This window comes from Tenebrio molitor, chromosome 5, assembly GCF_963966145.1.
Source record: "Tenebrio molitor chromosome 5, icTenMoli1.1, whole genome shotgun sequence".
Lineage (NCBI taxonomy): Eukaryota > Metazoa > Arthropoda > Insecta > Coleoptera > Tenebrionidae > Tenebrio > Tenebrio molitor.
This window is the reverse complement of record NC_091050.1, coordinates 10,884,899-10,904,972: the sequence shown is the minus strand read 5'-3', so window position 1 is coordinate 10,904,972 and position 20,074 is coordinate 10,884,899. Positions and strand designations below refer to the sequence as shown.

The 20,074-nt window shown below is 36.8% G+C and overlaps 5 protein-coding genes across 5 annotated transcripts; all 5 read left to right on the top strand.

The window, feature by feature from the left end:
- Positions 1-116: 116 nt before the first annotated feature.
- LOC138131415 (uncharacterized) lies at positions 117-1,457 on the top strand. Its single transcript, XM_069048401.1, has one exon. It carries the CDS (start codon positions 181-183, stop codon positions 1,366-1,368), a length of 1,188 nt encoding a protein of 395 aa, XP_068904502.1. The 5' UTR covers positions 117-180; the 3' UTR covers positions 1,369-1,457.
- Positions 1,458-2,507: 1,050 nt separating this feature from the next.
- Positions 2,508-4,114, top strand: LOC138131834 (uncharacterized). The gene has a single exon (XM_069049071.1). It carries the CDS (start codon positions 2,862-2,864, stop codon positions 4,041-4,043), a length of 1,182 nt encoding a protein of 393 aa, XP_068905172.1. The 5' UTR covers positions 2,508-2,861; the 3' UTR covers positions 4,044-4,114.
- A 664-nt stretch (positions 4,115-4,778) lies between these two features.
- Positions 4,779-6,383, top strand: LOC138132033 (uncharacterized). The gene is made up of 2 exons (XM_069049361.1): positions 4,779-4,972; positions 5,029-6,383. The coding sequence occupies exon 2, from the start codon at positions 5,168-5,170 to the stop codon at positions 6,356-6,358; it is 1,191 nt and encodes a 396-aa protein (XP_068905462.1). The 5' UTR covers positions 4,779-4,972; positions 5,029-5,167; the 3' UTR covers positions 6,359-6,383.
- Positions 6,384-7,324: 941 nt separating this feature from the next.
- Positions 7,325-8,648, top strand: LOC138132010 (uncharacterized). The gene has a single exon (XM_069049325.1). It carries the CDS (start codon positions 7,380-7,382, stop codon positions 8,559-8,561), a length of 1,182 nt encoding a protein of 393 aa, XP_068905426.1. The 5' UTR covers positions 7,325-7,379; the 3' UTR covers positions 8,562-8,648.
- Positions 8,649-10,157: 1,509 nt separating this feature from the next.
- On the top strand, positions 10,158-11,357 carry LOC138130290 (uncharacterized). Its single transcript, XM_069046724.1, has one exon. It carries the CDS (start codon positions 10,158-10,160, stop codon positions 11,352-11,354), a length of 1,197 nt encoding a protein of 398 aa, XP_068902825.1. The 3' UTR covers positions 11,355-11,357.
- The last annotated feature ends 8,717 nt before the right edge of the window (positions 11,358-20,074 follow it).

The following is a 20,074-nucleotide window of genomic DNA, read 5'->3' as shown; positions in this document are numbered from 1 at the left end:
TTTATTTTTGACACGAGAGTAGTGGACGAGAATAATTCACGACCTTCAACTCCATTTGATAAGATTAAATTGTGGTTATCAAATTGAATGATGCTGCAGTTTAGAAACATTATCTTGATACAAACACTAAATAAACGTCACAAAGTCACGCGTTAGTCAGTCAAACTTTGTATTACAAACATGAGTGCCGGACAAATTAAGAACATAGAGGATCTCATCCCGCTGGGTGATGGTAAAAAGATAGTGGATTATAAAATTAAACATCTGACAGCACCCGGAGAGAATCGTGGTAGTGTGATGTTAAAAGTGGACTTCACCGTCAAAAGTCCTACTGGAAATGAAGAAATCCACACGGCAGCGAAGACCGTACCACCCAGCGAATTGATTCAAGAGGTATTCAACACTCCGGTGACTTTCCGAAACGAAATCGCTTTCTACAAAAAAATTGTTCCGCTGCTGCAAGATTTCCAAAGACAACACGGTATCGAAGAGGTGATCGACTTCGTCCCAAAGTATTACGGAAGCAGGCTCAACTTAAAAGACGACGAGGGCAAGGTGGACCAAGACGCAGTTTTGCTACTGGAAAATCTAAAAGTTGCAAATTATGACACCTTGGATCGAACACGAGGATTCGATTTGGACGCGGCCAAACTTATCATCACCGATTTGGCACAGTTCCATGCGGTACCTTTGGCCCTCAAATTGGAAAAACCTGATGTTTTTGAACGGGAAATCAAACCGTTCTTAATGCTGTGGACTCCAAAGGAACAACAACGCAGTGAAATGAGCAAACAAGTGAGTCGATTGATTGACGATATAGAAGAACTGAAATCAGTGAAAGAAAGAATTCTAAATGCCTTCGATTGCAATTTCACGCCACGTGAAACTCGAGAAACTTTCGCGACCATCACCCACAACGATTGTTGGGTGAATAATTTCTTGCTCAAACTAGAAAATGGTAAACCCGTAAAAAGTGTAATGGTGGACTATCAGTTGTGCAGTTACGGGTCACCTGCTAGAGACATAGTATTCTTTTTATTCAGCAGCGTCCAAGACGATGTTCTGAGAAAACATTACGACGATTTGATCAAGTTGTACTATCAGATCTTCATTTCAACTCTAGAACAGCTGAAATGTGTTACGACGCCGTTTACTTTTGAAGCTCTTAAAGAGGAGATCAGCAACGAAGCCAGATATTCACAATTTGGACACGTTACGTTTATGCTTTACCCAATATTTTTCCCTCAAACTGAAGTACAAGCCAACACCGACTGCGATGCTTTAATCTTCGATCACAAAATTCCAGATGCTCACAAACAAAAATTTGTATCCCTTGTTAATGAATTTATAAAAAGAAAATGGATTTGAATGTTGTGGATTTTTTGCCTCATTATAATAATGACTTTGTTTCTGTATATTCTTGTTGTAGTCCTTAATAAATCGTATTTCTAATATAAGTGCACGTGTAATTAATTTTAATCACAGTCCATTATTATCAACGCTAGTACTCGTGTGACAATTATTATTATCAGTGATGAGGCACATTTTTAGTTCATTAAATGATTAAGAATAGGAGGTGTGAAATAAAAACAGTAAAATACTCGATAAGATACTTGAAAATAACTCAACAGAAAATAGTGCAACTCATGGAAGTATTTAAAAGAATACTTGGAATGCAACCAAATTATTTAAAAAAATATACCGGGTGTAGAATTGGTTTACGAGACATAGAATTTTACATGTAAAAATAAAGAGTTTTAATTATTGGCTCCCCTAACAATTTTATGGCAAAATAGTTAAAATGAAAGTTAGAGAAAATTCAAATTCGTGTCTAATTTCAATCTTAGTTTTATTCTAACATCTTGTGGTACTGAAAGAAAGCCAAGAAAAGAGTTTACACAAAAATACTAAAAAGTACTTCTAGGCATGAAATTCTATTTTCTTTCTTTAAATGGTATTATGAAGGATCTTCTTTAAGAAATTTCCAAGCAACATTTGCTTCAGGTTTCCCAGACCGACCAATTTCAGCCATAGAAACAATTCGAAGAATTGGAACATTTAATGGAAGATACCTTTTCATTCGTCCTGTACTCCTGTACGAGTTTATTTGAAGGGCAGATCAAAAGAAAATTAAATAATAGTGAAACCACCCGACAAATAATTTTAGAAGTCAAATTTCATTGCTAGTACTGCTTTTTAGTATTTTTGTCTTAACTCCTTTCTTGCTTTTCTTTCAGTACCACAAGATGTTAGAAAAAAACAAACAGTGGAATTAGACAGTACTTTTAATTCTCTCTAACTTTCATTTTAACCATTTTGCCATAAAATTATTAGGGGAGCCAATAATTGGATCTCCTTATTTTTACATGTAAAATCCTATGTCTCGTAAACCAATTCTACACCCGGTATATAAAACGGTAGTACCGCTTCCTTGAAAGAACTGGATGCCAAAGAAGTCCTTGCAGATTGAATCTAAATTTAGATTACTGTAGAATTAATTTAGATGCCGTTAAAAAAATTTACAGTAGCAAATTTGTGCAATTTAGAATGCACCCAAGGAATGGATTGGAAAACGAAGCTAATTTTGATTGATCTGACTCACTTCCAATGGGTACCACCAAGATAAGATAAGCGTTTTTTCTTAGCGTGTGAGCGTATGACCTAAAAATAAGAATCTAAAGAAAGTAAGATAACGTAATGAAAGAGAATAATTCAGGATTCCCAACTCCATTTGATAAGATTAAATTGTGAAAAAAAAATTGAATGAAACAGCAGTTTAGAAACCTCCAATTATCTAGATAAAAGCATTAATTAAACATCACAAGGTCGCGCACTAGACAGTCAAACTTTGTATTGCAAACATGAGTGCAGAACAAATTAAGAACATAGAGGATCTCATTCTGATAAGTGATGGTAAAAAGATAGTGGATTATAAAATAAAACGTCTGACAGCACCTGGTGAGAATAGTGGTAGTTTGATGTTAAAAGTGGACTTCACCGTCAAAACTCCTACTGGAAATGAAGAAATCCACGCGGCAGCGAAGACCGTTCCACCCAACGAATTGATTCAAGAGGTATTCAACACTGCGGTGACTTTCCGAAACGAAATCGCTTTCTACAAAAAAATCGTTCCGCTGTTGCAAGACTTCCAAAGACAACACGGAGTCAAAGAGGTGATCGACTTCGTCCCAAAGTATTACGGAAGCCGGCTCAACTTAAAAGGTGACGAAGGCAAGGTGGATCAAGACGCAGTTTTGCTCCTGGAAAATCTAAAACTTGCAAATTATGACACCTTGGATCGAACACGAGGATTCGATTTGGACGCGGCCAAACTCATCATCACCGATTTGGCACAGTTCCATGCGGTACCTTTGGCCCTCAAGTTGGAAAAACCTGATGTTTTTGAAAGGGAAATCAAACCGTTCTTAATGCTGTGGACTCCAAAAGAACGACAACGCAGTGAACTCAACAAACACGTGAGTCGATTGATTGACGATATCGAAGAACTGAAACCATTGAAAGAAAGAATTCTAAATGCCTTCGATGAGAGTTTCGCGCCACGTGAAACTCGAGAAACTTTTGCCACCATCACCCACAATGATTGTTGGGTGAATAATTTCTTGCTCAAACTAGAAAATGGTAAACCCGTAAAAAATATAATTGTGGACTATCAGTTGTGCAGTTACGGGTCTCCTGCTAGAGACATAGTTTTCTTCTTATTCAGCAGCGTGCAAGACGATGTTCTGAAACAACACTACGACGATTTGATCAAGTTGTACTATCAGATCTTCATTTCAACTCTAGAACAACTGAAATGTGTTACGGCGCCGTTTACTTTTGAAGCTCTTGAAAAGGAGATCAACAACGAAGCCAGATATTCACAGTTTGGGCACGTTACGTTTATGCTTTACCCAGTTTTTCGTCCTCAAGCTGATATACCAGATAACACGGAAATTAACATGTTCAATCACAAAATTCCAGATGCTCACAAACGAAAATTTGTATCTGTTGTTAATGAATTTATAAAAAGAAAATGGCTTTGACTGTAGTGGAATTTTTGCCTCATTATAAGAATGATTTTGTTTTTGCATATTATTCCTGTTTTAGTCCTTAATAAATCGTATCGTGCATTATTGCAATTTAGACATTTGCCTCCATTAAATCTGATTTAACCTATACAGGGTGTATCCGAATTCGACCAACAAACTTTCAGGGCAGATTCTGTGATAAAAAATAAGCATAAAACTCTTAATACATATGGGGTGAAAAATGCTTATTGCACATTGATTTGACAATTTTTAAAACTGCGCGACTATGAACTGTCAAAGAAATGTCAGCTCTATCCTACCCACACAGTTGCCACATAAATTTTCGTACATAGTTGCCATACTTATCCACAATCATTTTGAATCACCCAGTATGTTTGTTTGTTAAACTGTGTCTTCTGATATTTGATACTTACTCCAGGACTCCTCAGAAGAATCTGGGGGATTATCAAAATCTGTTTCTTGCCTTATAATAATTGCCTATGAAACTGTAATTCATTAGTATGGGTTTTGATGATCTGGCACAAATCTCAATGGTGTAATTGCTTGTGGTTGTTTTACCTGAAGGGATGACACATGCTTCATTCCCAGGTGTCCATTTTTTTGGCAAGACAAAACCGTAGGCCACAGCTCAGAATTTTTTTGTAAATTTTTTCATAATTTTAGAAACATGTCAATTTGACGTTCGTCGATGAAAACTTATTATGAATGAAATCCTGGGTACACTAAGTACTTACACGAAACTAATTCAATATACTATACCCAGATATATGGTTCAAACGTCCACCTCTATTACTCCATTTGAATATTCGTTGCTTCACAGATTTTACCAAATTTAAAAGCGATGCAAATTTTTGAAACAATTGCTTGTTGATCAAGTTAAAAAAATACTATTCACTCGGCTGTGTGACAGATAATTACAAAAGGTTTTAAATTAAACAGATAGTGTAATAAATAACATAAGCAGTCTTGTCTAGAACAGCTCACCCACCATGTTTGATGATAAGATCAATCAGATCGTGATTATGAAATTGAATTACTCGGCATTTTAGAAACATCAAAACATCAACTAATTAAAAATCATCGCATCGCGATAGACAGTCAAACTTCGTATTGCAAACATGAGTGCAGAACAAATTAAGAACATAGAGAATCTCATCCCGCTAGGTAAGGGTAAAAAGATGGTCAACTGGAAAATAAAACGTTTCACGGCATCTGGTCAAAATTATGGCAGTTTGATGCTAAGTGTCGACATCGTAGTCAAAACTCCTACAGGAAGTGAAGAAATCCACGCTATTGCCAAAGCGATCCCACACAGCGAATTTATTCAAAAGCTATTCAACGCTCCGGTGACTTTCCGAAACGAAATCACTTTCTACAAAAAAATTCTTCCGATGTTGCAACGGTTCCAAAGACAACACGGTGTCAAAGAAGTTATCGATTTCGTCCCAAAGTATTACGGAAGCAGACTCAACTTAAAAGGTGACGAGGACAAGGTGGATCAAGACGCACTTTTGCTACTGGAGAATCTAACAGTTGCAAATTATACCACCTTGGATCGAACCCAAGGGTTCGATTTGGACGCAGCCAAACTCATCATCACCGACTTGGCGCAGTTCCATGCGGTACCTTTGGCCTTCAAGTTGAAGAAACCTGAGGTTTTTGAACGGGAAATCATGCCGTACTTGAGGCTGTGGGTTCCAAAACAACGAGGACGCATTTACTTGCGCAAAAAATTAAGCCAGTTGATTGACGACATAGAAGAACTGAAACCGGTGAAAGAAAGAATTCTAAAAGTGTTCGATGAGAGTTTCACCCCACGTGAAACTCGAGAAACTTTCGCGACTATCGTTCACAACGATTGTTGGATGAATAATTTCTTGTTCAAACTAGAAAATGGTAAACCCGTAAAAAGTGTAATGGTGGACTATCAGTCCTGCAGTTATGGCTCACCTGCTAGAGACATAGTTTTCTTTTTGTTCAGCAGCGTTAAAGACGATGTTTTGAAAGACCATTACGACGATTTGATCAAGTTGTACCACCAGATCTTCATGTCAACGCTAGGAAAGTTGAAATGTGTTAAGACACCGTTCATTTTTGAAGCTCTTCAACAGGAAATTAACTACGAAGCCAGATATTCACAGTTTGTACACGTGGCATTTATGCTTTACCCAATATTTATTCCTAAAGCTGAAGTGCGAGACATCACCGAACATGATGCTAAAATGATGTTGAGTCACAAAATTCCCGAAGCTCAAAAACGAAAATTTGTATTTATTGTTAATGAATTTATAAAAAGAAAATGGATCTAAGTGTAATAGATTTTTTCCTACAACAGCTATTTTCTTCTTGTATTGCCTCATTGCGCTAATCAATAACAAATAATTGTTATTAAATTAGCTCATTTGGTCATTTTCTAAATTTATATCTCTTCCAAAAAAAAACTTTCCTTTATAACGATCATTTTCATATTCATTTCATATTATTAAAAAAAAGTTTTTGTTAAATCTATGGTGGTGCTAAATAGTGAGACATCTATTACTTTATTACGAGTACTTCAGAATCAGAAGAGAACCGGACTTGCAACGTTGGTAATTCCGTGGGTATTTTCTTGCACTTCAAGAAAATCGCCTTCAAAGTCTTCACCGGGCATTAAAGCCATTCTTTCTTTTCTTTATTTTTGCAACAATTTTCACAAAACTTCTGACAGTATTTTTGTTGTTTATCTCAACACCTTGACGACGTAGGTATAATTGCCCTACCGCCTTTCATTCCAAATATCTTTTTATAAACATAAATAACAATTAAAAAACGATGTTTAAAGGAAGGTGGAATTAAAAGTTTGTATGCAACTCGCTTAGCAATTAATCTTTACTGGGCTCATTGGCTTATGGAGACTCGTTCCTTCGTCACTCGTCCCACAAAAGCCAGCGCGCCCGTAAAGATTAATTTACTAAGCGCGTCACAGAAATAACAATCAAATATAACCTCTTAGTCAAGAGGTGTGAAATAAAAATTGTAAAGTCCTGGATAAGATAGCGTAAAAGGAGCTAGCGTCACAAATATGTTGTTTTTGTTGGAGAGTAAATCGAATCTTAAGAAATTTCCTTAAGTGTACGTTAATATTAAAGTAAGAAAACTGACGACAACTAGTGACAATTATGCTGCTGAAGACAGCAGCCTAAAGAGGGTCTGATAGAGCAGGAGACTAGTTCACGAGTTCAATGGTATTATTTGATAAGATTAGATCGTGATTAGCACACTAAATGAGACGGCATTTTATAAATCAAGGTTCTCTAAACACAGTAATCAGTCAAAGTGTGCATCGCGAACATGAGCGGAGAAGAAATTAAGAACATAGAGGATCTTATCCAGCTAGGTGAGGGTAAGAAGATAGTGAACTACAAAATAAATCGTCTGACGGCACCTGGTGAAAATTATGGCAGTTTGATGTTGAGTGTAGACATCACCGTCAAAACTGCTACCGGAAATGAAGAAATCCACGCGGTCGCGAAGATGGTCCCACCTAGCGAATTTATTCAAGAGGTATTCAACACTCCGGTGACTTTCCGAAACGAAATTGCTTTCTACAAAGACATTCTTCCGATATTGCAAGACTTCCAAAGACAACACGGCGTCAAAGAGGTTATCGACTTCGTCCCAAAATATTACGGAAGCAGACGTAACTTAAAAGGTGACGAAGGCAAGGTGGATCAAGATGCAGTTTTGCTACTGGAAAATCTAAAAGTTGCAAATTATACCACCTTCGATCGAACCCAAGGATTCGATTTGGACGCGGCCAAACTCATCATCACCGATTTGGCACAGTTCCATGCGGTACCTTTGGCCCTCAAGTTGGAAAAACCTGAGATTTTTGAAAAGGAAATCATGCCATACTTGAAGCATTGGCCTTCATATGAGCTACGAATCAAGCAATGGCTCAAACAAGTGAGTGACTTGATCGACGAGATAGAAGAATTGAAGCCGTTGAAGGAAAGAATTCTGAAAGCGCACGAGCATACGTCCCCTGGAATTAGAGAACCTTTCGCAACCATCGCCCACAATGATTGTTGGGTAAATAACTACATGCTCAGATTAGAAAATGGTAAACCAGTAAAAAACATAATGGTGGACTATCAAGTGTACAATTATGGGTCACCTGCCACAGACATAGTTTTCTTTTTATTCAGCAGCGTGAAAGATGACGTTTTGAAAAAACATTACGACGATTTGATCAAGTTGTACTATCAGACCTTCATAGCAGTGCTAGAAGAGCTACAATGTGTCACGACGCCGTTCACTTTTGAAGCTCTCAAAGACGAGATCAACCACGAAGCCAAATTACAGTTTGTACACGTCACGTTCATGCTTTACCCAATCTTCATTCCTAAAACCGAAGTGGAAGATATCAGCAAACTTAATCCCAAAAGCATGGAGCAACACAAAGTTACCGATGCTCACAAACGGAAATTTCTATTTGTTGTTAATGAATTTATAAAAAGAAACTGGATTTAAATATAATGGATAATCTTGCCCTGTATCACTGATTTCGTTCTTGTATTATTTTACTGTAGTTCTCAATAAATTGTTATGAAAACACAAGTGCATTATTGCGATGAAGCATTGCTAAATTTGCATTATGCTGGCTTCTTGCATGTTACTATGTATTTACAAGACATAGGGCCGGTTTCACCAACTCCAGTTAGTACAGTTTAGTCATTCTTGTTCCTCTTGACGCGTTTGCTGCAAGCTTGATTGATTGCAATCACACTGCATTGTACTGCATCATTCTGATGTCATAATTGTTATCACTTATCAGTGATGAAGCATATTTTGTTTTACAAGGTGACTAACAGATGTTGTGGAAAATAAAAACTGTAAAATACTCGATAAGATAGCGTAAAAATAGAATCTAACAAAAAAGAGTACAACTAGGGCCGATTTCACATAGCCAAAAAATAAAAATATTTGACCTTGAAATTGTAAACCCTTCAATTTCTTCTTTTTATAACTACCACTTTAACCTTCGCATTGAATCAGAAAAGTCTACATCATAATGAAAATCTGTTCATGCAGTGAGTTTTTGTTAAATACGTAACATACACTTGTTACGTACAGTCATGTTCAAATAAATTTGGAACAACTGTTGTAACGTAACTCTCAATTTCACTTGTTCAGATAAATCTGGGACAAGTTCTTTTTGGGGTTTTGAATGTGACTTCAAGCGGTTAGTTAATTAACATTTTATTAAAAAATATTTATCGCTAAAATTAACAATTCAATGGTTGTTATTTTATTATAATTAGTGATTTTGCGGTAAAATTGGTTTGAAAAGTATAATCACATTTCAACCTTGACAAATACAGCCCACATTACCGTCGAAAAATAAAATTTTTCCAGATTTATCTGAACATGACTGTACATTGGTGAAACTTAAATTTGGCTAAGTAATTGCTAAATACATGACATGACATCTGTTATTTCATTGATTGATTGTAATCACACTGCATTGTACTGCATCATTCTGATGTAATTGTTATCACTTATCAGTGATGAAGCATATTTTGTTTTACAAGGTGACTAACAGATGTTGTAGAAAAAAAATTGTAAAATACTCGATAAGATAGCGTAAAATATAATCTAACAAAAAATAGCACAACTAGGGCCAATTTTACCAACGCCAGTTAAAGTTAACCGTATAACAATGTTTTCGTATATTTTAATCTGGAGTTAAATTTAACTCACGTTGGTGAAACCGGCCCCTAGAGGAGTAATTAAGGGTTACTTGGAATGGAACCAATTAATTGCAAATTTTTATTAAACGGTAGTACCGCTTCTTCGTGAGATGCCAAGGTAGTAACTTCTTCCAAAAATATTAGACAGGCAGATTGAATCTAAATTTAGATACTGTCGAACAATCTGACAGTAGCAAATTTGTGCAATTTACAATCGAAATAAGGAATGGATCTAGAAGTTCCGCTAATTTTGACCGATTGGGCTCACATCCAATGTGAGCCTTTCAGCATTTCAGGATCCTTCAACTGTCTACAAATACTAATAATTGAACATCACAAAGCACCGCGCTAGTCAGTTAAACTTTGTATTGCAAACATGAGTGCAGAACAAATTAAGAACATCGAGGATCTCATCCCGCTGGGTGATGGTAAAAAGATAGTGGATTATAAAATAAAACGTTTGACAACACCGGGAGAGAATCGTGGTAGTTTGATGTTAAAAGTAGACTTCACCGTCAAAACTTCTACTGGAAATGAAGAAATCTACGCGGCAGCGAAGGCCGTTCTACCCAACGAATTTATCCAAGAGCATTTCAACACTCCGGTGACTTTCCGAAACGAAATTGCTTTCTACAAAAAAATTATTCCGCTGTTGCAAGACTTCCAAAGACAACATGGAGTCAAAGATGTAATCGACTTCGTCCCGAAGTATTACGGAAGCAGACTCAACTTAAAAGGTGACGAGGGCAACATGGATCAAGACGCAGTTTTGCTACTGGAAAATTTAAAAGTTGCAAATTATACCACCGTAGATCGAACCCAAGGATTCGATTTGGACGCGGCCAAACTCATCATCACCGATTTGGCACAGTTCCATGCGGTACCTTTAGCCCTCAAGTTTGAAAAACCTGATGTTTTTGAAAGGGAAATCAAACCGTTCTTAATGCTGTGGACTCCAAAAGAACAACAACGCAGTATACTGAACAAACAAGTAAGTCGACTGATTGACGATATAGAAGAACTAAAACCATTGAAAGAAAAAATTCTAAATGCCTTCGATGACAGTTTTGAGCCACGTGAAACTCGAGAAACTTTTGCGACCATCACCCACAACGATTGTTGGGTGAATAATTTCTTGCTCAAACTAGAAAATGGTAAATCCGTAAAAAGTGTAATGGTGGACTATCAGTTGTGCAGTTACGGGTCACCTGCTAGAGACATAGTTTTCTTTTTATACAGCAGCGTGCAAGACGATGTTCTTAGAAAACATTACGACGATTTGATCAAGTTGTACTATCAGATCTTCATTTCAACTCTAGAACAGCTGAAATGTGTTACGACGCCGTTTACTTTTGAAGCTCTTGAAGAGGAGATCAGCAACGAAGCCAGATATTCACAGTTTGGACACGTTGCGTTTATGCTTTACCCAATATTTATTCCTCAAGCTGAAGTTCGAGACATCACCGAAGTTGGTGCTAAAATGCTGTTCAATCACAAAATTCCCGATATTCACAAACGAAAATTTGTATCTGTTGTTAATGAATTTATAAAAAGAAAATGGATTTCAATGTAATGGATATTTCTTTTCCTGTATATTTTCTTCTTGCATATTCTTATTGTAATCCTCAATAAATTGAATTCTTATTAACTAACAGAAGTGCATTCATGATTTCTTGCGATTAGATAATGAGGTTAGATAATCGTTAAATTGGCCAATTTCTAAATTCAAAAAAATCAAATTCAAACCTCGTTCAAAAAACTCCTTCCATTATAACGATTATTAGATAGATAGATAGACTACGTCCACTGATAGAATGCATTTTTTTAAATATCCTTAGATAACAAAATCCCCAAACCATAACATTAAAATATTAAGAAAGTATCATAGATTGTGTTGGTAATATCTTGAAGCATTCGCGCCACTGATTCTCATTGGTTGTTATAAAACCCACGCGAAAAATAAATTATATGACATTTCAAATTTGAAATTGTCAGTTCTGTCAAGTGGTTTAAGCATTTAAGCATTCTCTGGTTTTAAAAGTTATTAGTTTTGATCGTGTTGCTGTTTTGATCTGTTCCGTTGTGATTTTTTGTTGATTTTTTTTAAATTTGTGAAGTGAGTGCGTGCCTCAAGAATCTAATTACAAACATCGAAAATGATACAGAGGTAATTTTTGTTCATGCATTAAATAGGAGTACATATTAAAAATAATCTCTTGCTTGTGTTTAGCCATTTCCGAAAAAAGCTGGATATTTTAATTTCAGTAGCCAGCTTTTTCGGAAATTCGAAAATGTATTGTGGGTTGCATTTTTTATTCCGTCGGGCATATTATTACTCGTGAAATACCCTGTATTAATAAAACCTAATATATTACTCCTACTGTACTGAAGTTTTCTTTCGTCTTTCCTAAGTGCAAACACGCAGAATAATAATAAAACAGCACGTGTAAACCTGCTCTTTCAATTTTTTAAAATTTCGCGCCGGATCTATTTGTTGTAGCGTAGAGTGAACATTTTTAGTAACATTTATGTCAAGCAATCTATGAGTGGCCAGAGTTTATTAATAAATAATTTTTCGAATTTAGAAATTTGTTGGAAGAAATGAAATACACCAAGTATGTACCGAGCGATCATTTAAAAAATAAATCGAGTTTGCTTTGGAGCCTATGCTATAGGATGGGTTGCCGTAGGTAACACGCCGACTCGATTTATTTTTTAATTGATCGCATCGTATAATAAAACTATAGAAGTTAGATTCGTGTTTCGACTTTTGACTCGTTTGCTCGTTAGGAAGAATTAAGAAAAAAAGTTTTCTTCGTAAGAGTTTAAAATGGCATTACGAAAATTCAAACCAACAAAAAGAAATTACTTTTAATTTGCGACTTTTGCTGATTACTCTTTAGATCCGTTTCGATGGCTTGATTTATACTGTTTCTTACAAATGGTTTAAAACTTTAATTACACGAGTCTTACTTGCGGCAAACATGTGACTACATTGAGAAGGTTACATTTTACGGAAGAGAAAATTAGAAATTGGTGTATTGTTGGTTGCCTGACAAGGATTCTTCAGGTATTAATTGCAACATAATTAATCACAAATAATTATTTTATTATCATTATTAACTACAAAGGATGACAATAATTAAGCAAAATATGTGCTGTTACAATTATTTCTTGAAAATGGCGGATGCGCCGGGACCACCTGTCGTATTTTCTTTATTGATATAATGTAACAACTGATTAAATGATCATCCCCGAATGAAGAACAACCCTCCTTCGTTTTCTGGCCCGGATGGAAATTAGCACACAGCCCGATGTGCAATAATTCGGTCGGGCCAGGCCACGACAGTGTCAGCCATATTCTGGGGGTTGCCGGATGGCTATATGCTCGCTGACGTCATTTATTGGGTGTTATTTAAAAAGTATAGACAGACCTCTCCACGCAGCTCGCTTTAGAACTAAAATCGGTTAAATCAGCTTAGCGACCCTCCCCGTAATCAAATATTATATATCGCTCTTCTGACATTTTCCACATAGTTTTCAAAATTGTATTTCGTTTATCAGCTTTCCCGAGTGATAATCTAGTTGGCTACGGAAAATATCTCTTGTTCCCAGGAGCTTCGCCAACCCAATTATATCACTTTTATCTTAAAACACCCTAACCGAGCGACGTTTTATTTTTTTTATATCCTGATAGCCAATTAGGCATGACGGACGTATTTTTATTGCCGCTTCTTCTGCATTTGCGACTTTCGCCCACCAAAAAAAAAATATATTCAAACCAATACGGTTTTGGAAAAATCGTCGTTAAAATCGAATTTGTCTCCCTCGGACCCCTCTCCTCTTAAGTAATCGTGATGGCCTGCGGAATAACAAATGAGCAGTCGACACATTCTGCGGTAAGTTGAGTGGACAGGGCCAGATCTAGATTTACTCCGGCGGAATACTAATGCAATCAGGTAAGCTAGACGGAGGAGTTAAGTCGATCCAGAAGACATGCTTCGAAACAATAAAAGGGAAGACGAGGACGATAAATAAACAAATCGAGACAGTGAAAGTGGAAACGTCGGGTAATATAGCGTCGATGTGGGTCTCAATTCGCATACGTCATCTAAGATGGCGTCTTCGTCTGCGACTGTGCGATTTGCATACAGCGTCGTTTTATGCTAATGTTTCTGATTTATGGTTATTTTTATTTGATTCTCGGAATTATTATATGGACTGTATCCGTATGGATGAAAATCATATTTTATACGCTAAGGAGAAGCTTTCCGCGGCCGAAATCGATTCCCGAGTGAGAATTATTTTTCTTGCCGGCTTTTTATTGCCCTTTTATATGTTTGTATGTTTTGTTATGTTTCTGTTTAGAAATGTTCTCTTCCCTGGATACAAGGATTACGATGCTGTTGCTCCACGAACCAGGAAGCGGAACCAATTAATTTGATCGGTATCTCCCGCACAAAACAGAAACACGTATTTTGACAACAATATTTTAATCTGGAACAATAAACAATTCCGATCCTAGTTTCTAACCTCTACAGCTGCAGTTAACAACAAATTGAAGTCTAAACATTGTACACATTTCTGTAAGACGAGTCGGGGCACGTAATAAATTAAAATTGAAAAAAATCTAACAAAACTTACCTTTCGCATCTTCTAAAATCAAAAAAACATCTCAACTACAACACTTTTTGAAAATCATAATTACTGTCATCTGTCAGTTGTCATTAAATGTCCGGGAGATTTGAAGTGGAGGTGCGAAATTTTTCAAAATAAGTTTGACAATTTCCACGGACAAGAGAGGGCGCTTTTGTCGCACTGTCACAATCGACAATTTATTCAATAAGCTGCGACGTTTGTTGTGGGAACAGTTTTTGCATAAATGAACCTCGTTCAGGACCATTAATAAAAATTCCTCGGGCTTAATACCGGGATCAGCTCATTAAAACCGTCACCCGTTTCAAGATTTGCTTAATACGTCCGGCTATAAATCGCAATCACAACCGTGCACACTTCTCTATCGGCAATAAATTAGAATTCTTTTTTTTTTCATTATACTTTCGGTGGGGTATCTTCAGTGGTCGGGGTAGATAAATCGAAATTAGCACATCGTCATATTGGGTAGCTATTAATCAGAACAGGGCCACTTGATCCGCTTTGCGGTGACGCGATTATACAGCGATTATGCATCCAGTAGAACCATGACAGTGTGTTGTGAACGTAAAGCTGCTCTAATCACGGCGCGACGTTCCGGTGTCCTGTCACAGCCACCTTGCCTTTCTCACAGGACTCCGCCCCGAGCCGCCGGATCCGTCACGGCGGCGTTGGCGACGGACGGTGGACGAAAAAAGGCACGTCCTAGCTTAATTCGACCCCACATTTTAATTAAACATCAAGTTTCAAATTCATAACGTACGCAATAAAAAAATACGTGTATTATGGCCTTTGCTGTGTCGTTTTTTGAGTAGTAACTATTGGTGGATCCTCACCAACTAATTCAAGGAGTAAAGGAAATGACCCGATTATCCTTATGGAATAGTAGCATATCTAAAAGGATGAGAAAATGTCTCTCAACACGCTCTCCCCATCTGCATCTGCAGAGGCTAGTACTGAAAAAGTTATGTGATTGATTGGTTGCCTAAAACAAGGGGCTTGTAAATTATGTAATTTAAATAATATTTAAAAAATTGTCAGAAATAATAATTAATGTCCTGCAGGAGGTAGTCTTGAAAAAGACTCTTTTGCTGCCTTAATCATGTAACTCAGAATATATTAATTTACACTTTAAAAAGAGTAAACGCTGAAAACTTCAAAGTGAAGTGTGAGCTGTCAAATTTACAAATCCAGAAGGCGGCAAATCTACATGTTTGTGTCCTCTATGGTTTGTGTAATTCGTAATTGGGTTTTGACTCGTAATTGGGTTTATACACCTGTGAGTCAGCTTTACAATAATAATAATAATAATAATAATATAAATCGCAGCCAACTATGATGCTAGTTTAATTATAACACTGTATTTAATTTTGAACATTATTTGGCGACAGAAGATTAATATAATTGTTAGATTGGCAGCATTGAACACAGTAAAGTTTTGTTTTTGAGGTTTATTGAATTGTGGCGCTGGTGAAATTGTTTTAAATTGGCGAATAAATTCGTGTTATCAGAGGCGAGATAAAAATTGGCGATTAGGTTTGTAGATGAAAATCTGCCCCCGGGCCGGTGGTACTTCTTCCCGCTCCGCGGCGACTATTATTCACCACTTTGTAAGATAAAGGAACAATTTTATCAGTAAAACAGTTGAACTGCTAACCAAACGCAATCTTGTTTCGAGACCATTAAGTTAATTACTAAACCCTTTCTTGAAGAGAAGAGTTGGTGGAGGAAGGCAGCGCACCAGACGAGGACGCCGCTACCGCAACTTATGATTTATGACCTCGTCTGGACGTATTCATTTGTTTCGTTAATGCTAACTAGATATTTTAATAAAATTTATACAGCAATTCGCCCATTAAGTGGGGCCCCTCGGGGGCGGCCTCAAGATTTGTGTGCGCGAGAAAAAAAAAGACGTGACCCGGCGATTCTTCCCCGTGGAACGCGGTTATTGTAGTCGACACCATTCATTGAAATGGCATTTAAAATGTAAAACAGCACTACAAAAATATTCGCTGAAAGAATATCCCTAGTTCCGGTTTCCTGCCATTTATACCAACCTCTCTTCCTCTCCGCCGAAAAAATCCCCATATTATCATACAGTTGTGACGTCTGCTACAACTACATTAAACTAATGTTTTTATTATGAATTGTGGGGTCGTTAGCGTGCTCCGAACATGAAAAAAATTCAGCTTTTCGATTTACATATTTGCAGATGGGCCGCGGAAAATAATAAATTTGTGTGTGGAGACGTGGTGTGTTCGATTCGTCGGGTGCAAATGTCGGCGTGGGGGATGCGGGAGAGCAAGTCGCGTTTTAACACTTGTTCGAGTTTTTTTTGCGGGGTGCAAACTTAATTTTCCGGGTGGTGAACTGAGCCGATGCGCGGACAAGGAACAATATCAGATTACCGAGTTAAAAAATATTAGAGCGAATCTGTCGCAAGGGCCCACTTTGCGCTCGCTAAATTGTACTCGGGAATTCAACACTTGGCTGAGATTAGTCGAATCATATTTATAACGAAATAAAGAGATTCATATCTAAAGCGCTTTTCCAATAGCGCACTTTTTACCACTGTTTCCAATTAAAAAAAGCTCGCAAGCTTACGGCGTCCCCCAGGGTTGTATCAAGGTCCGAGAGATTATTTGTTATCAAAAATAATAACGTAGCTTGCGGTATTTTTCACTTCTTTCAAACAAAAACTCTTACAAGGGAAGCTTCCTTACTGGACTCTCGGAGGCCGAGTCGATTTTTAAATTTTGTAGTTCTGGCCAAAATATAATCCCTCATGAAAAAGTTACTAAGAAGGGATGAAATCACCTTCTAATATTTCGCTTATATCTCAAAAATTAAAAAAAATAGACGAAAAATTCCAACTGCTAAAATTTTCACGCTCTATGGGAGTATGCTAATGGAAAATTGAAAAAAATTATTTTTCTAAAAGCCATCTTTTTCATTATCATTTTATTTATTTTCATACAAATTATCATACATTTTTTTTATGTATAAAACAAAAAAATTGTAACGTTTCATTTGTTTGACGAATAAACCTACAAAAATAATTCATATGAAAACAAACAAGATACTATATTAAAAAAGGTACATACCGGGACATTTTTTTAACATTGAACATAGTCCATACTAATTCCCTATTTTCAATTTTAAAAAACACAGATCAATGAATTGTGAGTTGCTATGCAACCAATTATACACGACCTACAAAAATGGTCGAAATTTTGCAATAATGTTAAAATTTGTTCCGATTGATGAAATTGGTCTATCATGTGTTGTATTGGAAATGTTACGCACATTTCTAGTGGTCTAATTAGCATGAAATAAGAGCATTATGTGTACTTTTTTCGTCAAACAACTTGACCATTTTGTTAAACTGTCAAGTACTTATTTTTGTTACCTTGGTTACGTGATTACATACATGCATTGACCTGTGTTTTTTAAAACTGAACATAGGGAATAAGTATGGGCTATGTTCAGTATTAAAAAAATGTCCCGGTATATTTTGGAAAACATTTGCTACATTTGCTACATTATTATTTTATTAAACAGTTTTATATTTATTGCAAGATGTATTGCATAACCAACAGCCAGAAAACACATCAAGAGAGTAAGGTTAGGAAGTTGTTTGTTGATGTTTCATGTAAATTATGTGGTTCAATTTACAATGAAATACTTCATCAATCAAAAATCTGACAAAAAAATTAAATTAATGTCATTAATTAGTAAAGATTGCTGTTTCCATTTATAGATTTAGAACTTTCAGTATTGTAAATTTGTAGGAACTAAAATTAATTTTATTAAAGCTTTCGAATGGTGCGACTTTAGATGCCTCCATTAAGCATAATATCAATCCTAGAAGAAATACTAGTGCATCACCCAGACTGACTCGAATATGACACATTAAATGCATTTGCATTAAATAAATATAATTCACTTTTACATATAAATGTGTTCTAGCGGATAAACAGAAAAAATAATAATTTTTTAAATAAAATTTCAGAATATTAAGATATTTCACTAAAAGTGGACGTGGAATTCTGTTTCGTTTCCCTAGAACTCGGTTTGCTCTGCAATAAAAGCGTGGAAAATCTCCCCGGAGTTCCGGTCTCGAAGCAGTCCGACGCGGAGCCAAGAACCGAAAGAACGTTACATATCGGCATACATTATTGGTCAAAAGACTCACTGAGCGTATTCCGATTGTGAATTATGATTTTGAGCGCGAAACGAATCATATTTTCGCTGGATCCTCAAAGGACACTTCGTCCTTGTCTCACCCGCTAGCAGCGACGCTGTTTTTCTTATTTCAACACATTGAAATGGCCACAAATTACGGAGAGACTCTTTGTGAAACCTATTGAAGTCGTAACCGTGAAAATCATTATTGATATGTAACACTTTGAGGGTGCCAAATAGACATGTTATATTCATAAGTAGGGGTCGAACGTCGACCGGAAATTTTTCCGTTCTCTGCTGACTGTTTGTTTCTTTGCCTGGTACGTTCTCCGCTCTGGAATTAAGGATTTAAGGCTCTTAATAGAGTGGTGTTTTATGAAAGCACTTGCCGATCGGGGACAATATCCGCCTAATGACTTTTTGGCGTACAAGGCCCATCTGTTCAAATGTTCGCGGCCGAGACCAACATATGGTGGAACTGGGGCTGCCTCCGGCCATTCATGGATGCACTATATTGCACCATGGACCAGTGGCGCGACAAATAGTCTCCACACAAAATTAAAAAAAAAAAAAATAAGACTTGGAAATAATTTTTGTAAAAGTACTGATATAAGAACTCTGAATATTATTTAAAAATATAAAACAAAATCCACTTGAACAACAACTTTTACTATAAATATAAAATTAATTGATTCCAGATGTATTCAATGGGATTTAAATCTGACTTTTGGTTGGTCCAACATTTGGATAAAAGTGGAATTCTTTCCATTTCATCCCGTTGTCTTATTTGTTGCATGTATCTAGTCCTATTTGTACCACCCAAACACACATAAGGGGTGGTTTAAACAGCCCTCTACGCCTCTGCCGACCACCCTTCATTAAAATCGTTCTTGATCCAGTGAATGAAATGAATAAATACTCTCGGCTTCAGTGGAATTAGCGATCCCTCACCAGCAAACCTGGGGGGTAGAAAGGTTTGATTTCGTCCCCCCGAGAAACCGTGTGGTCACTTTAAACGGCACTCTATAATGATTTCCCCCGGTATATGTGAACATATGTGCAAGTTATACGATTCATATTGGAAACTATTCTCCGGGATGAAAATTTCGGGGGTCCTTTGTGCGCCACCCCGCCGGTCGGACGCGTAAAAATGGAATCAAATTGACTGTACAAACCAAAAAACTTTCACCGGACCGGATCGAATTTCGGGGCAGGAAAATCGTAAAGTTTGAATAAAGGAAAGGAGAAGGAAAAGGGAACGATCAAGACTTAAGAGAGTCAAGCGAACCGTAAATGACAGAAACAAATCTCAAGTCAATTGGCTGTTTTTAGCTCAGATGGTGTAAAAACACATAATCCGGTTAAATCCCCGGAGAAGTGCTAATCGAAGAAGGCTGAGATATTGTCGCAACAGAGCTTTCTATACTTCGCTGCACACTGAGCAGGGAATTAATT

Coding starts and splice junctions, on each gene's coding strand:
- LOC138131415 (XM_069048401.1), top strand. CDS start 181: ATGAGTGCCGGACAAATTAAGAACATAGAGGATCTCATCCCGCTGGGT.
- LOC138132033 (XM_069049361.1), top strand. CDS start 5,168: ATGAGTGCAGAACAAATTAAGAACATAGAGAATCTCATCCCGCTAGGT.
- LOC138132010 (XM_069049325.1), top strand. CDS start 7,380: ATGAGCGGAGAAGAAATTAAGAACATAGAGGATCTTATCCAGCTAGGT.
- LOC138130290 (XM_069046724.1), top strand. CDS start 10,158: ATGAGTGCAGAACAAATTAAGAACATCGAGGATCTCATCCCGCTGGGT.
- LOC138131834 (XM_069049071.1), top strand. CDS start 2,862: ATGAGTGCAGAACAAATTAAGAACATAGAGGATCTCATTCTGATAAGT.